The sequence below is a fragment of the Poecilia reticulata genome, linkage group LG20 (genome assembly GCF_000633615.1).
Source record: "Poecilia reticulata strain Guanapo linkage group LG20, Guppy_female_1.0+MT, whole genome shotgun sequence".
Classification (NCBI taxonomy): Eukaryota; Metazoa; Chordata; class Actinopteri; order Cyprinodontiformes; family Poeciliidae; genus Poecilia; species Poecilia reticulata.
In genome coordinates, this window is record NC_024350.1 from 22,513,200 (window position 1) to 22,530,747 (window position 17,548).

General features: G+C 39.7%; 1 protein-coding gene across 2 annotated transcripts; it reads left to right on the plus strand.

Annotated features, from left to right (window-relative positions):
* The first annotated feature begins 1,255 nt into the window (after window positions 1-1,255).
* LOC103456861 (phosphatidate phosphatase LPIN2) lies at window positions 1,256-17,433 on the plus strand. Of its 2 annotated transcripts, none has more exons than XM_008396681.2 (20): window positions 1,256-1,386; window positions 6,485-6,685; window positions 7,820-7,915; window positions 8,491-8,780; window positions 8,849-8,965; window positions 10,100-10,223; window positions 10,326-10,779; window positions 11,178-11,277; window positions 11,413-11,600; window positions 12,883-12,976; window positions 13,065-13,134; window positions 13,211-13,294; window positions 13,518-13,597; window positions 14,106-14,256; window positions 14,752-14,900; window positions 15,408-15,494; window positions 15,579-15,731; window positions 15,941-16,055; window positions 16,147-16,250; window positions 16,342-17,433. In XM_008396681.2, the coding sequence occupies exons 2-20, from the start codon at window positions 6,494-6,496 to the stop codon at window positions 16,484-16,486; spliced, it is 2,793 nt and encodes a 930-aa protein (XP_008394903.1). In that variant the 5' UTR covers window positions 1,256-1,386; window positions 6,485-6,493; the 3' UTR covers window positions 16,487-17,433. The 2 variants fall into 2 exon arrangements, with proteins under 2 accessions (XP_008394903.1, XP_008394902.1); XM_008396680.2 differs by lacking the exon at window positions 1,256-1,386 and adding an exon at window positions 4,153-4,242.
* Window positions 17,434-17,548: the final 115 nt, after the last annotated feature.

The window sequence follows — 17,548 nt, forward strand, 5'->3', positions numbered from 1 at the left end:
CTTCCCTTCCCTCTGTAGAAAGTCCTATTCACATATGTGAATAGGACATTATGTTTCTGTCTTTCTACAAAAGCCTGAAACCAAGCTTCTTTTTCATCCACATCAGCCTTTTTTTGATTAGCAACATGTCTGTGCAGTTGATGTAAAGCCTTGAAGATCCGCCACCTGCAGGTCTCCTGTTCCTGTTCTGAGTATGACTTCTGTTCTCGGGTCTGAAAGCATAAATGAATTAACGATTTACATTTTGTTTCATTGCACAAATAAATATAAGTTTTGGGATTCAAATCGTTTCTATTAATTAATTATGACAAATATATAAAGGTTTAACAGACGGCTGTTTGGAAATGCATCATGCCCTAATTGTTCCTGTTTGTAATCCTGTTTTTGATCACAGTATGTAAATACATTTTAATATAGCAACATAATATTTCTGTTGATAACATTTATATTTGTAAATGTAATCAATCCAAAAACTCCAAGGTGTGATTAAAAGCCAAGCTTTATGAAGGAAATATATTTATGAAGCTTTATTTTTTCTTACAATTGAAACTGTTAAGTACAACATAAGGTACTTGTCTTTTTAATAACACTCTTTAAAATATCTTTAATTTAATTCTAAGCGTAACTATTCCATCTGATGACTTTTATTCAAAAGCTGATTTTGGTGGCCCCAAAATCTCGTTTTAATTAATTCAAGAAAGTCTGACCCAAATCTTGCTCTTATTGCGGAGAATAGACATTTTTTCGGTCGAGCCCTAAAGGATTTGCAAACTACTATCTTTTAATAAGCCAAATGTGCAAAAGCTCTTGTTAAGTTTAACCCTTGTCAAAAATGTACACACCCGTTGCCCCACAGAAAATCTCACTTTATTTGAATAAAATATTGCACGCTCATATTTTGTTCATCCAACTTCAGCTACTCATATTCTGTCGAGCAGGTTAAAAATAAAAATCATAATAGTCTTTTTGTTGGTTTGTTATTTGGGTCTCGGGTCCTTTTAACTTTTTTTGCACAAGAGACAGAAACTTTAGACACCACTAACCCAGGATATTTTAATACCCTAAAACTAATTTCCATACGAAGGAATCTGAAAAATTCATTACTGCGTTCAATAGGCTGTAACTATGTAACAAGCTGTCGCAGTTCAGTATAATATAGTGGCTGTTACAGATGAAGTAATTGTGGAGAAGAACGCTCTCCAGCTTCATCACCTGTCCTTACGCGACGCCGTCGCATCAGCGCGTGCCGGTCACGTGATCATCAACAGAACATCATCAGCGGCAGCAGGAGGGCGAGGAGCGGAGGAAACCGACAAGTGCCGGTCGGAGGAACAGATAAACGGACCGTGTGTCTGCCTGCTACCGGAGGACCTCTATTCCCTGCAGGTAGGAAGATTTACGCGCTCCGTCTTCACTGTACGCTGCCATAACAGGTTCAGAAAAGAAAAGAAAACGCTGATTCCCCGTCTTTGACGTCACTGAAGGGTTTCCGACTTGTCATTTAAAAGCAGCATTTAAAGTTTCGAGCCGTGAATTTAAACTAAACCGACAAAAACAGGTTCATGTTTTATGTAAAAGAAACGCTGTTTACGTGTTAGTTGTTGACTTCTCATAAAACTCGTGTTAGATTACGAGAAACCTCTCTGGAGATAAGCGTCCGAGCGTTTTTATCAAGCTATGTTTAATTGAAAATGTCCACTCACATTACTGGTAGATTGTATTGTTTATACGTGAATAGGATGATGATAAACATAAACAACATTTACTCCCCTTCTATGCTGGCCGATGCAGGCTATTTCCCAGAAACCAGAGGACACAGGAAAGCACAACATTGCTGAATGAGCTGATTAATTTGTTACTTTCAAATTACCCAACTATCTCCGGAAAAAAACAACACTGTATACACACACACACGCACACGCACACACATACACACACACACACACACACACACACACACACACACACACACACACACACACACACACACACACACANCACACACACACACACACACACACACACACACACACACACACACACACACACACGCACGCACACACACACACGCACACACACTCCTAATGCACTCTTTACACACACAATGTAAAGAGTGCATTAGGAGATATGGGGACAGAGCAATACTGTAATACTGACATTTTTTTTCAGCAACAGAGCTATAATTAGGTTGTAAACTGTCTGATCCAGTGAGTAACTACATTAAATCAGTCAGGAGCCATTTGTTGGAAATAACAAGTCACAAACTCAGGAGGACAAAAGCAGCCATGGCTGTCCTACTGTGACATGGGGAAGCTGTCCAGTCAGTGGGAGAAACGTGCAGTGGCAGGGAAAGCTAGATTTGGCCTAATCTTGTTAACAGGATTAACACTTCTTAAGAGTTAGTAATGTCACCCCACAGCAATAGAGAGAGAGAGAGAGGGAGTAGATGGGACCTCGTCGTGCTGGATTTCTTTGATAAAGCATAGGGCACTTTGTGTTGTAACCCTCCTAGGACCCAAAGATAAACTCTGTAATTAGAATGCATTAAGGCTGATATAACAGACAAACAGTTCTTTCTAAAAGAGGAAGTGTGGCTTAATGTTACTTAGCAAAGAAGAGTGTACATGTTTGTTTTCAAATAAAAAACATGTTTATAACAGTGGATATAGGTTGACATTTATTTCAGTGGTAACAAGGGGTATGGTTTTCTCCTGGATCTTCTTACTGTCACCATGCTGTGGTGTTAGTTTAGGTCCAGTGTTTCCCAGTGAAAGCAAAAGTTCAGTGATGCAGTTTGAAAACTGGGTCATTTTCTTTGGAGAACTATTATTATAAGCATTTTAATGGGTTTTAATAGCAGTGCAGTAAAACACATGGAACAATAAAATATTACTAATATTACTAGCTGCAGATCAGCTTTTGATCTGCATGTAGTTTTCCCACAACACTATATGTTGTTGTGACCAAAAAAGTCACTTAAAGCAAATGCTATGATATGGATTTATGGTTAATGCAGTGTTCTTCAACTGCATTCCTCGAGAACCAGAGTCGTGCAATTTTTAGATGTGTTCCTTGTCACACATGCTTGAATTAAAAAGGCGAACCTGCCTCACTGGCATGCAGTCAAGTTCTACAGAGCTCGACTAAAGAACTAATGTTGGAGCCAGGTGTGCTGAGGACTGGAGTTTGAGACCACTGGGTTAATTGAAAGGAAGGTAAAACACTCAGACATCATCTGCAGTTGAACATTTTCTCATTTACTTGTCACAGAAGAAAAAACAGGAAGAGCAGTTAATGCCTCATCAGACATTTTATGCTGATGGTGATCAAGTAAAAAATAAAAACTGCTTTTGAAGAAAGCAGTTTCTTAGCTGGTTAACTTTATGCTCACAAACAGCTTCCATGGTTTGTCTATTGACTTTTTTTTGTTGTCGTTCTTTCTGTTGAGTCCAAGATTTTTCCCCATAATCTTCTGGCAAAATGTATAGCCGAGAGAGTATTTGTTACTGTTTAGGAAGTAAAAAGGTTTTATTTCATAAACATCACATTATTATAGGATGGCACCACACCAGGTAGTCAAATTCCAACTAAATATAATGCAGACTTGTCTGGAGTGACTTATTGTGCAACACCAGACATATCTGCTTTATCGATTAAATTATTATTGAACAGGTTTACTGTAATGTGCAGGCGAAGCCTCAGAAGCACAAAGCTCACAGTGTAATGTCGTCAGTATAGAAGACCCTGGTTCTTGCTGTAGCTCTATTTTTAATTACTAGGCAGCCAAATTTGTTGTCCTATCATCACGGTAAGAAATTAGTTTACATGTCATGTCATCAGGAAACTGAACGAGTTCTTTTAGTCCACAATGGTACCAACATCCAGCTCTTTCAAGCGATTAAACTATTACTCAATCAAAAAGAGTAAATTGTGCCGTCAGTTCAAGCTGTTTTGCAATGTTTAAAGAGATTTCTGGTGCACAGGATGGTGGTGACCGGGGCCTGGTGCCAAGTTATGTAAGCATTTTAGAGTTCAGGTGGGGGGTAATTTTCCCTCAAAGTTCACACAGAAGGGTCTAAGAAGCTGTGGCACTGAGAAGAGGAGGCTATCAGAGGAAAATGCTGTAGTGGAAAAGTTTGTAGTTTACCTTAATGATGCTGATGTGACATGGAGGTCTCAGGAAGGACACCAGCAGAGCAGCAGGAGAACCAGCAGCTGCACCTTAAGACCCCGTGGACTCTGGTTAGTTCAAATCATGGCTTTGCTTTTGACTAGGAGACGTCCTCTTTTCTTCCTCGGTGAATCTCTGTCATTGTAGAAACAAATGTTGCACGGTTGTCAGAATGAGGAAACAAAAAAATAAAAAAAGACCAATTGAATTGATTAACCCTTGAAAGGAAGATTAAACATGTCTGAAACAGTTTAGACTTTAATTCCCTAAACCTTTCATTGTTCATTTCTTTAATGATTTTTAACAGGAGCAATTTGTGAACAAGGTGGGAAAATATACTTTTGTCAGCGCTGTCTTTTAGGCATAAACTACAGGCACCAGAGGAAAGAAGGTGTGTCGGACGCAGTGATGACACAGGCTTGAAAACATCACCCTTATTTGTTGTGATGTTAGGAGAGTCTTTCACAAAGCCTGACTACATTTTCTGAAGAAAACACTTAATATTCTTAATATTTTGTACTATGGAAGTGTTTTGTAATGCCTTACTACCTCTGTGAGGTTCAGCTAGACTTGCCTCGTCATACTTCTTCTGAAATTATTTTTAGTATTGATTCAAATAATAATTTGTGTTATAAAATTTTGAGTTGTTTGCTTAAAGGTGAGGTTTTTATAATGTCATAGTCCGTTTAGACCAGAACTTTTGGTGCCTTGTTTGTTTTGTTCCAAGTCAAAGGTGGACTGGAGTAAGTAATGTTATTACTCAACATTACTTACACAATGTTAAGTAATAAGACCCAAAATTACTTTTCCAACAAAACCTAGATAAATATTGTAAGAATAATTGAGTCATTTTAGTGCCTTTCCCTTTATCAGTAAGATTAACACCCTTTCTGTAGTGTTTTATGTTATATGTGGCTGCATTTAGACAGTTTAAAACCAGAAATGACGAACATAGATATTTGCAGACACACTCCCTGAAGCACCTAAAACATAGAAACCTGACATGGAAGGAATTATTTCCTGCCTCTTCTCTGTATACTTTATATTGTTTGGTTGCGACGCAGAATAAGAGGAAGTGTTCAGTACGGAAAGTCTGCTGAATATGTAAAAGACTTGATACTAATGGTGTCATATTAAGTTTTGGGTGTGAATTGTTTTATTTCCGCTTGCTGTTAGAATGTAGATCCTTTACTTTCAAACTAAGCTGTCAAAAGACTTGAAGAGAGAAGAGAGCAGTTTTTAGTGACAAGCCCAGTTGAAAACTGAACCCAAAGTACTAAAAATATCTTGTGACCCAGTTAGGACCAGCGTAGCTCTTCGGTTCTGGATCTTCATGAAACCATTGGCAAAAGACGAGTTAATTAATGAGACAGACTTGCAGCAAAGACGGTTGAAGCTTCTTTTCAATAAGATTTAATTTAAAAAATGGGTCATAGATATTACAAAGTGCTCCTTTCTGTTGCAAAATACGCTTTTTTATTAGATTTCATATGCTTAGTATAATTTAAAACCATTTGAATTATCTTATAAGCCAAAAGTTTGCAAGGAGGCCCATTTATTACCACTGAAAAGAAAAGAAAAACAATGCAAAAGCCTTTTGAAATGTTGCCAATCTCAAGCCAACATTTAAGAAAAAATTGGCCTCAATGTATTTAAATCGCAGATTAATGTTGCTGTTTGATTTGAGATGCAAAAAATACTTTAATCTACAAAATCAAACTAATTTTCTGTCAAGATTAGAAATTAGCTGCAAAATCTATTTATCTTGTCTAAGGTAGTGATCTTCCTGTGTAAAATACACAGGATGCACCGCCTCGCCCCAATTTGCTGTGAAAATAATCTGGCTTCCCTGTAAATGCAGGACAAGCAAATTTGAAAATATTTTTAGTTGGTCCAGGAGGATGTTAGCTTCATCCTCCTGGACCAACTTAGCTGCATTTATAATAAGTTAAGATGCTAAGAGAGTCATACACAACAACCATGAATAACTCACTTCAAACTTCTGAACTATCGCTTTAATATTTGATCCAATTTGAGTTGATTCCTAGATTATTTTGGATCTCCCACCTCTACGTCCTCGGTTAGCAGAGCCTCTGATTAAATCCTGATAATTTCTGGACCGTTTGAAAGGGAAATGGAACAGAACCAGTGTGTTTAGGGACAGGCTATTCTGAGCAACTGCAGCCTTCTTACAAGGACAGTGACCTGAAAGGCCAAAATAAAATCAAAAAAGAAATCAAAAACAAATTTTATAGTCAGAGTTTAGTCAAATGGAACTAAAAGTGAATTTGATATGTTTTATTTTTCCTACAGGTGAACACCATGAACTATGTGGGGCAGCTGGCAGGCCAGGTTCTGGTGACGGTGAAGGAGTTGTACAAAGGAATCAATCAGGCCACCCTGTCAGGCTGCATTGACGTGATTGTGGTCCGACAGCCTGACGGGACGTTCCACTGCTCTCCTTTCCACGTCCGCTTCGGAAAACTAGGAGTCCTGCGCTCCAGGGAGAAAGTGGTGGGTTCTAATATTGGTTAAATCAAATGTCAAATGGTTGCAGCTTTTTGGGATCTCTTTAGCATCTTTTGGGAAGATTTTGCTATATGGAGGTGAATTTGCCTAATCTTGTGAACAAGATTGAGAAGTACTTTGCACTATTATTACATATATATGCATTACTTAATATAAGTATCAAGTTTCAAAGCTGTTGGTTGTGAAAAAGGGGCATTTTGTGATTGCGTTTGCCTGAATTTATTTTATCATGATGATAAAATGTTTTTTTTTTATTCTTATTTGTTTCTTTAATAATGCCAGAACTTGTATTATTCACCAAGTAAGTCAGACACTGTGTTCACTGTTACTCAGTAACTGAGTAGCCAGTTTTAACAAATGCTGTTTTAGTCTTGAGTAAATTGTTGGATGAGACCTTTGTACTTTAACTGGACTAAAAATATTTTCAAGTGGTGCTGCAACTTTTGGACACTCTAACCACTCGGACCAAGTCTAATGTAACGTTTCTCATAAAGATAACTATAGTCAACAATTCAGAGTGTAGAGCAACTATTTGTTTTGAAGCCCACAACAAAGATTTTCCATCTCTCCCGTACCTTTAGACTCTGTAGGAGCCTACTGAGTACTTAGAAGGGAAGAAGAAGAAACTAAAACTCAAATCTCAGTTTGCCCCATTCAAAAAAGTAATATCATCTGCTGTAGAGTTACACGAGTGTTAGACTGTGCAGGAAGTAGTCTGCGGGTTTCACTGGTGGTTTAAAGCATTCATTTCTGTAGAGATCGCACATGGGAGAAAACATACTCGCCTCGTATTTCTCTACTGTCAGTTTTCTGCATCTTGCAATTTGATTGGGTTTAAGATAATTTCTTCATGTAACATTTCCCATGCTTTAGATGTGAATAAACAATTTTAGCTGCATGCTATACGAATGCTTTTTTGCTTAATGCGCAGGTAAAAATCGTCCGTTCATTTTCTGTGGCTCAGCTCAAAACTTCAGGTGAATCTGGGGCACAGAGCTATGCTAAGATTGTGGTTTTCTGTTAAGCCTCATTGTTGTTTGTTTCAACCTGAAGCAATCTGAGTACGGGGACTTGCCTCACTGTAAGGTGCTGTGTTGTTGTGAAACTCTAATTCTGCAGATTGACATAGAGATTAATGGAGAACCTGTGGAGCTGCACATGAAGCTCGGAGACAATGGAGAGGCCTTTTTTGTGCAGGAGGCAGAGCGGAGCAATGTGAGTTTCGCACTTTTTAATTACAGTTAATTAATTTTACTATGTTTCACCTTTACAATAACTTGCAAAAATATTCATCCCCCTGAGCTCTTTCATCTGTGTGTTTTATTAAGGCTTTATGTGACAGTACAGAACAAAAATAGTGAATAATTGTGAAATGGAAGGAAAATTAAATTTTTTAAAAAACGTTTTCCAAAAACATCTGCTAATGTTTCTTTCCACCAGCGTTGCACACAGAGAAAATCAAATGTATTTGCAAAACTTGAGCGCCTTTTGCCACATTTGCAGAGTGCAGGACTATTACAGACTTGCTGTTGTGCAATACTCATTAAATTTACAAAGAAACAGTTGCACTGGGCTTCATCAAAGTGAAAAGGGTTTCAGATACTCTGACCATAGATAATTTTCCCTTCACTTCTCAATGATGCACTACTTTGTGTTGGTCTGTCACGTGCAATTCCTCTGAAAAGCTTATAGTTGTAGTGTGACAAAATGTAAAAACAATCAAAGGGTTTGAAAACCTTTCCAAGGCACTGTCTTTTTTGATCATTGCACAAATATACTCTCTGAAATAGGAGATAATTCCTGCCCACTTGGTGACGTCACCCATCCCCACCGAGGAGGTTCTGATCCGGAGCAGGGAAGCCAGATGCGTGGGGTCCGCAGAGAGCTGCCAGCCCCCTGTCGTCCCAGAGATGGACTCGGCGAACCCCCAGCTTTGCCTGAACTTGTCTGGCAGGAAGAAGAGGCGACGCAGGAGGAAGCACAAAGCCGAGCCACGCAAGGAGGAGCCGACGTGTGCAGGAGGAGAGCAGGAGCTGTGTGAGTGCAGCTCGGATGAGGAGCAGCATGCAAACAGCGGAAGGTGAGCATAAACCGAACTCTGATCTGCTGATTAGAGACTGAGTTATTAATTTCATTCTCTATCGTCAGGGCGTCATTGCTGTCAATAGTGAAGGACAACATGGAGCAGAGGCAGCACTCGCCTCTCACCGCCCTGGAATGGGACAGCTATCCTTTCTCTGATGGGGACTGGTCGCCCTGCCCCATGTACGAACTTCTCACTTCACTTTCACATTTTGGCATATTACAACCACTAACATATCAATTTCACTGACATGTATGGAGCTGAACACCAAGTGATTCATAATTTTAAAACTGACGGAAAATGGTGATCATGGTTCACTTTCGGGTTATTTAACCTTAGTATAAATATTCTATAAAGGCCTGAGAGGTCTGTTATAGAGCATTAGTGAAAAAGCATCACGAACGCCAAGCAACACAGTAAGACAGGGAGCATTAATCAAAGAATGAGATCAACTCCATTCCTCCAGAGCAAAGATCCAGTGACTTTTAGACAAATCCCTTTCATCCCTTTTCTTCTCATGGCCTAATAAAAGCCCAAACTTAAATCCAACAGAGAATCAGTGGTAAGGTTTGAAAATGTTCTCAGATGCTCTCAGTCTAATCCGACTGAGAAAAAGGCAAAAAGTCCAGCTTCCAGATGTGCTAAGATGTTAGATTTATTTCCCAAAATACTTGGATCCATAGTTGACATGGTGCTCATGCATCCTTAAAAAGTCTTAAGGTTATATTTAAAAATGTGAGCCGTCCTTGAAAATGCTAATCACATGTCTTAAATTTTGTTCTGGCATGATTACTTTTCGTGTTTTTCTTGCTGGACTTTTCTGTCGGGCTAAAGTTTGAGTCACATGCAGACGTCTTCATTGTAATCTATGACTCGAGGCTAATATTCTACCACCTGTCATGAATGAGTGCAAATGTGTCACCAGTCGGCTAGACAGTGTCAGTTTCAGCCCATACGAGCCAGCAGGATCCCCTAGTCATCCCCAATTCAAGCTGGTATTCAAAAGGTCTTACATTTGACTCATTGAAACCTGCAGATACTCTGGTTGAATTGAAAATATGTTGGTTTCAAAAGTGTTAGTGAAATTTCCGAGACATGTTAGATGTATTTGTCGGCACGTTTTTTTTTTCCCGTCACAATTGCTCACTACTTTGTGTTGCTCCGCCACAAAAAATAATAATGTTCAATAGGTGTGAATGTTTTTAAAAGCAGCTGTAATTATAAGGAGTCAGGCAAATAAAAGAAAACAAAAGAAAACTCTCCCCTTGAGGTCCTGGGAGCTGACTCAGTGGAAACTTGTTTTTTGATTGCATCAGGAATCTGTCCGAGCCCGCCTCGCCCAGAAGTGACTCTGAGCTGATGGTGAAGCCGACAGAGAGCATGTTTAGGTCCGAGTCGCACATGCAGTGGAGCTGGGGGGAGCTTCCTGAATCAACAAGGGTACGGATCATAAAGTTACAACAACGATCTCACTTCCACCACACAAAGACACAAGTTTTAATGATGCGCTTCTGTATTTTAACTTCATTTGTCTGCGTCCAGGTCAACAAAAAGTCTGAGACAAAGACGCAGAGCATCACCCCATCAGAGAGCACACATTTCAGAGTAATTCTGAGCTCAGCGGCCATGGAGGACGAGCCGATCGTCCAGCAGAGCTCATCAGAGCCCGTTTGTAACATCGTGAAGCCAGAAGCTCGGACCGTTAAGCCTCGTCAGTGCAGCTGCAGCCCACAGCTCCCAGAATCACATGGTGCAAACAGTAAGCAAGACTTTTCAGATAGAAAGTCGAGCAGCTTTTCCTCTCAATCAAGTCCTGCAATCTTGGATTCCGACTCAAATAACGTACGGAAGCCAAGGTGGACGTCTTCGCCTCCTAGTCGCAGGAACAGCGGTTCTGCTCCCAGTACAGGAAGCAGTGAAGCCGGAGAGCCTCTGACAGGATGTCCTGATGCAAAAGCTGCGTCTAAGACCACAGACTCACCCGTCAAAAGGAAAGGTAACGGCCTTTATGCCCTGCTCTAGAAAATCTCAATGCTTTTTGTACTTTTCAGAATGAAAGTATAAACATAAAAAAATTTATTTTAATCCAGCTCAACACATTTATTGTCTCAAAAAACCCGCATTGAAGACAGAAAGTTGATAATGTCTGAGCTGACAGGGTTAGGACCTCCTCCAGATTTCTGTATGAGACAACAACTACACCCAGTTTAAATGGATGCTTACAGGAAGGATGTGGTTTCTGTTTGGGCCCTTAGTTCAGACTCTCGTCTGGGACTCCTCTTCGCTCACATGCAAGAAGTCAAAACAAAAAAAAAAAGAAAAGGAAGTGAAACAAAGTGAAGTCTGTCATTGCTATGAAGACGTTCAGAGAATTTTTTTCTTTTTTTTGGAAAGTTGTGAGGAAGAGGAGCCAACACCAGGGGCCTGAGGATATCTACCTGGAAGACCTGAGCGCCCTGGAGCCAGACGTTGCCGCGCGGTACTTCCCTAAAAGGTGCAAACCTGGAAATTCTCACAGATTTCCATGCATTTATAACCAGCCTTCAATGTGAACAAATAAAATCCCAGCAGATGTGACATAGGACTGTACACTCCTATGATTTTAACATCTGACCTGTCCGTATTCCAGCGAGGCTGAGCCGGTGCCTAAGCACTGGGTGGAGACGGGTCGGCGCTCCGGGTCCCAGTCCCCTCAGTCAGTGGGGAGCGCAGCAGCAGACAGCGGAACAGAGTGTCTGTCCGACTCAGCGAGCGACCTGCCTGACGTCATGCTGTCGCTGTGTGGAGGCGTGGGCGAAAACTCAGAGATCTCCAAAGGTGACGGGTTGTCTTTGTTATGAACTGTAGCTGTCACTGCTTTGCAGTGTTTGCTGTGAGGAACTGGTTTAGTTTCTATAGACCCGTTATTTCTCCTCGCACTCAGTCTCCACAAGGGAGAACTGACTATTATTAAAAATATCATTTCTCATGCAAAGTTTGCATTTTCCTCTAAAACATGATGCATCGAGTAAATATATATTTTATTGCAATGCAAAATGCAGTTAAAGAATAATAAAATGTGTTTTATAACGAACACAAAATAAATGTTTTTTTTAGCTAAGATAATTAAATAACTACAAAAGCTTAGTTTATACAAATAAATAAAAAGCATACAAATAAAAAAATAAAACATAGTAATAAAAGAAGTTATGAAATATAAATAAATATACATTAGTTTGTGTTTATAAGAGCATGTCTGATATCAAAAATATCCTCAGCTTTTTTATTGCCTGTGAAGGTAGAAGGAAGAAATCCTCATTTAAAATAATCTTTTAGCCTTTTAAACAGCTTCAGTTTGAAGTTTTTGCATTAACGGCGCAGTATTGTGGGGAAGTTTTTAAATTTGTTTTAGTTTAGCGTGCTCCTGCTGGGTGTGTTCAAACATTTTTGATCTGAAGGAGTTTTAAATGTGAAACAGCACAGAAGCTGTAAGACGAAGGTTCAGCGAAGCTTGATGGAAACAAGCCTTATTATTACTGCTGGCACTGTTGTAGACATTTACCCTTATTTTAATGTTTTTTCTAAACCTTATTTTGTATGTAATCCTAATTTTGAAATATTTTATAGAAAAATAAAGCTTTGAGTCATTAACTCCTGTTTTTATCCATTTCTGGTATTCATTATCTGCCTATTATTCACAAATTCCGATTCAGAACAAATTATTGTCTCTTGAAAGGGAAATTTGTGTTTATTGCAGTAATTAAGCACATCAGAGCCAATAAAACATAAAAGACAACAAACAATTTTAAAAAATCTGGTATAATAAAAGCCTACATAAAACATTCAAACTTGACCTAAAAACATAACAGGTCTATAAAGTGGTAATAAATGTAAGAATCATAGACAAAGATAGGATTTATACAACTACCTCAGCATGCTTTACATACTGTATCATTCCTGCAGAGGTGCCAGTTAACATGTCTTTCAGTTTGAGGGAGCATGTTTCTCCGTTTAGTAGGCGGAAAAAGAAATTATTTTCAAATGCGAAACAAAACAAAATAAACCAAAATTTCATTTTGAAAATGATCTGTTGGCTGAACTTCTGTCCGTTTTTGTTTAGAGAAATTCATGGAACACATGATCACCTACAACGATTTCGCCGAGAATCCAGCGATCATCGACAATCCAAACTTGGTGGTCAGGATTGGAAACCGGTGGGTCTCATCAGTCCAGCGTTTATCCCATTCCACATTTTCGTTCGAACATCTTAAGATCAGAAATTAAAGTATATTTCTTTTCTAGATATTACAACTGGACTTTGGCAGCACCTCTGATTCTTTGCATGCAAGCTTTCCAGAAAAATCTTCCGAAGGTATCGTCTGGTCTGGTGCGTTTTTCTCAAGCTGCTTGAATAATTCTTTCTCATAATTGAGTTATTTGAATTTCAGACGACAGAAGAGGCCTGGGTGAAGGAGAAAATGCCCAAAAAGTCCGGACGGTGGTGGTTCTGGAGGAAGAGCAGCACAAAGCAGGTGGGGACTATAATTGGTTGCGCAACCTTATGACTCACAAATGTGGCGGACACTGGAGTTCCAGTTTGCATTGCAAATGAGCAACATGTTGCCCAAAAGCCTCAGCAATCTCGTCATCTTAGATTTGCATCATTATGTAAAGGCATTTTCTTGTTAGGTAAGATGTAGATATTGTCTCCCTTTTAAAATATCTACGTCATCTTCCTCCTCTTCATGTTCTTAGTTGTCGACTGAGAGCAAGTTGGAGAGACAGGAGTCTGCGAGCAGAGAGAGCCCTGCCCTCCACCAGGCCCCAGATACCCAGTGAGTCAGCAGCCGGGCCGCATTCAGAGTCCTAACAACAATACAAAACATGTCAACACGAGTTGCGCTGGGTAAACAAGTCCCACACAGGAGGGATTAGCATATTAGTCAGTGCTGAAGTCTTGTGACTTATAAACCTGTGACCAATAAACTCATTAAGAAGCAGAGACACAGAAAATATGTGAAGAATTGATGATTCAACTCACATGCTTCATAATTATCAGAAAAAGTTGTTCAATTTGTAAATTTGAAAGGTAATCAGCATACATATCTGCAGTGATAAGTAGAGGATATGAAGTGCGGTAAATGTAGATGAGTAGATATGCCGCCCTCTGGTGGCTGTAATAGGTATCGCTTCTTGCCAATTCTTAGATTTTCTCTGAAAAAGAAAAGTTCAAATAAATCTTTTAATCTTTTAATTTGATACGACTTTCATACCCATGATGATGATGATGTGTGTGTGTGTATCAGCTTGTCACCAGACCTGCTCACCATCTCTCTCCTGCAGACAGAAAGCTTCAGAGTGGTCCAGTGATGAAGAGACCAAAGAGCTGAACGGTGCAGCACCATCCATGAAACCCACTGAGCGCGTGCAGAATGAAGGAGCGGCTACGTGTCACTCTTACAGGAAATCCCTCCGTCTGTCGTCTGATCAGATCGTAAGTTCACCAGTGTGAGCTGTGTGGTTTAGACAGAAACAAGGGGAAAAAATGGTTTAACTTGTGTACCAAACAATAATAAAATCCTGCCATTTGTCACGAGAATCTGTGTTTTATGGAAAGACAGCATTTCAGTATTTTGAAATGAAAGAAAAATCAGGTTCCAAGTACACTTCGGATGCCTCCGGGAGGTTAAAAATGTTTTTCTTGCAAGTGAAAATCAACACACAGCAACCAAATCACCAGGATATTTATTGCTTGGTGCTTTTTAAGAGTCTGCACTTCACTCTCACCAGCTACCTTCAAAGTAAACCGGAAAGCGTGTAGAGGAAGCATGCAGTTTTATTGAATTTTCATATCCTCAGCAAACAAAATTAGAATGTGCATTATTGATAGCATCACTCTAAGTGAAATCAATCTATATCACGTGTTTCACTCAGTAATATTCTAATTTATTTGGTGTATTTCAGCTTCTGAACTGTTTACCTTTTGCAGGCCAGCCTGAAGCTGAGAGACGGCCCAAACGACGTCACGTTCAGCATAACCACTCAGTACCAGGGAACCTGTCGCTGCGAAGGAACCATCTACCTGTGGAACTGGGACGACAAGGTCATCATCTCGGACATCGACGGCACCATCACCAAGTATGGAAAATATCCACACTTTTTTCTGAAAATATAAACGTAGAACACGCTACTGAACATGAAACCATCAGCTGATCAAATTCATATTCGCAAAGTTTAGTAATATATGTACTTTTGGTGGGTGAATTTAATTGCCCACACCTCCTTCAACAACTTGTTCATGTAACAACTAATAATAATAATGCAAATCAGATTGGTGTTGCTTAGATTTGGTGAGTTCACTGATTGTAAAACAACCAGTCAATCAAATTTCAATTCTCATGTTCTGATTATCAGCAGACATTTTTAATTTCAAGCCTTCTTCACCGCTCAGAATCAATCAGATCTTTGGATCTACTTATACCTGAGAATAGGCCGGTTCCGGTCAGCTGCTGATCAATCGGTCCAATTCCTCCTAAAATTCTTATTACAAGAAAACTCAGTCTGCTTCCCAAAATAGTTTAATTGTTTCCTTTTCTGACTAAGAAAACAAGCAAGAAAACTTTGTACTCGCACATTTCTTTGCAGATCAGATGTTTTTGGTCAGATTCTGCCTCAGCTTGGCAAAGACTGGACTCATCGGGGAATCGCAAAGCTTTACAACTCGGTGCATGAGTAAGACCCGTCGTCTGCCTCCATTATCACATCAGGAAACGTTAAACTAAAACAACTTAGCCGGCGAACATCTGACTCTTGCAGGAACGGCTACAGGTTCCTGTACTGCTCGGCCCGAGCCATCGGCATGGCTGACATGACTCGCGGGTATCTGCACTGGGTGAACGACAGCGGCACGCTTCTTCCCCAGGGACCTCTCATGCTTTCACCAAGCAGCCTCTTCTCTGCCTTCCACAGGTGGGGAATCCTCTGACTGTAATCTGATCAGACTTTTATCATCTACTGGAAAACAAAATCACATGATGAAAAAATTAAGAGTGAAGTTACAACTGCAGTGTGAAAGTTCAGATCTGTGCATTTAATCCTGTTTTTGAGATGCATTATGCGCTTCCAGAATCAGCTGCGGTGTGTTAGAGGATTCATTTATGCTGCTTTTTTCCTTTAAGAGAGGTCATCGAGAAAAAGCCTGAGAAGTTCAAGATCGAATGCCTCACAGACATCAAGAACCTGTTCCACCCAAACACTCAACCTTTCTATGCTGCCTTTGGAAACAGGGAGAACGTGAGTAGAAATACTTCTTCTCCTGCACTTAGTTTTTTTTAAAAATCTGTATAAAATCATCCATTTGCTTTTGTGTTCCTTTCCTCATTAGGATGTGTTTGCCTACAAACAAGTGGGTGTGCCTGCGTGTCGGATATTCACAGTAAATCCTAAGGGGGAGCTGATCCTTGAGCAATCCAGAGGCAATAAAACATCGTAAGTAGCGACAAATCACTTTCTGTCAGCTGTTCCTCCCATACAGATGTTTTAATATTTCCTCTTGTGATGCTTGTTTGTAACTTGGCAGCTACAGCCGGCTGAGCGAGCTGGTGGAGCACGTTTTCCCGCTGCGAAGCACTCAGCACTGCGCCACCTTCAGCTGTCCGGACTTCAGCTCCTTCTGTTACTGGAGGCAGCCGATCGCAGAGGTGTGCTTCGAGGAGCTGCTGTGACTTCAGAGGCGCTCTGATTTAAATCCTAAACCAAACGGCTGCTAAAGTAGCATCTTAAGTATTTTCTGATGTAGGGTGAATGTCAGGGATATATTTATGTACTCCTTTATTTTTAAATGAAGCAGTTGTTTCTGCCATCTGTAGTAGTTAATGCATAAACTGCACGGAGCATAAATGCACTTTTTGATTGCACAAAAAAAAAACTTTAAAGGCAATATTTTGTACTTAAAAATCAAGCTTTTATCCTGGAGTAAAATGTCTCTCAGTGAAATGTTTGTGCAGGTGTACAAGACTGTAAAAGATTAATCTGCATGTGAAACCGAAGCTTGCCAAGTGCAAATTTTGACACAATCTTAAAAGGTTCAACTGATTGAACAGTGTCCATACTGACCAATCAGAAGACTGCTTATTTTGTTACATTTAGAGTCTTCAGGAAATAACAGTTCTTCTGCATGTTTAACTGTCCAACATATGTGACGCTTTATGCACTTTAATGGATGAACGAATGGATTCCAGTTAAGTCCCACAGCATTTACCGCTTTTCATACAAAAGCCTTTTGGGTTCAAAATTTTCACAAGATCAGCTTATTATCTTAAGGATCACATTTTCTCTTTCCAACCAAATGCACTGAAAAATTGCCTTTTGATCTCCAAACAATCTCATCTGATTGGCTGGTGCTAAAATTTGCTCTTCAACTCAAAAGGCCACACACAGATTCCTGTTTTTTTCTGTAATTGGGATCACAAACTGCTAAAAAAAAAAAAAAAAAAAAAACATTTTGTTTTTGTTGCAATTTCTGTGAGATGTACTTCTGTAGGGACTTAATAGAGTCAAGTGTGTCGCTGTCCCTTTAAGGCCTTTACTTTGAACTGAAACGCCGAGAAGGAACAACATGTTGTGATTTGCTGCTTCAAATTGCATTAACGTGTCTCGGTTCAAACGGATGAATGTAGATCCTGCTGCTGCTCGATGAGCATTTCTGTAAATCCATAGTTAGACTCAGGGTTCACTGTTCATTTTTAATGAATGTTGAATTTTTTTTTTTTTCCAGAAGTTTGTGT

Bases quoted from the DNA above. Each gene is read 5' to 3' on its own strand.
- LOC103456861 (XM_008396680.2), top strand. From the start codon at position 4,168: ATGGAGGTCTCAGGAAGGACACCAGCAGAGCAGCAGGAGAACCAGCAG. The intron at 13,598-14,105 runs GTGAGTCAGCAG...TCTCTCCTGCAG, and splicing joins CACCAGGCCCCAGATACCCA to ACAGAAAGCTTCAGAGTGGT. The intron at 16,056-16,146 runs GTGAGTAGAAAT...TTTCCTCATTAG, and splicing joins CCTTTGGAAACAGGGAGAAC to GATGTGTTTGCCTACAAACA.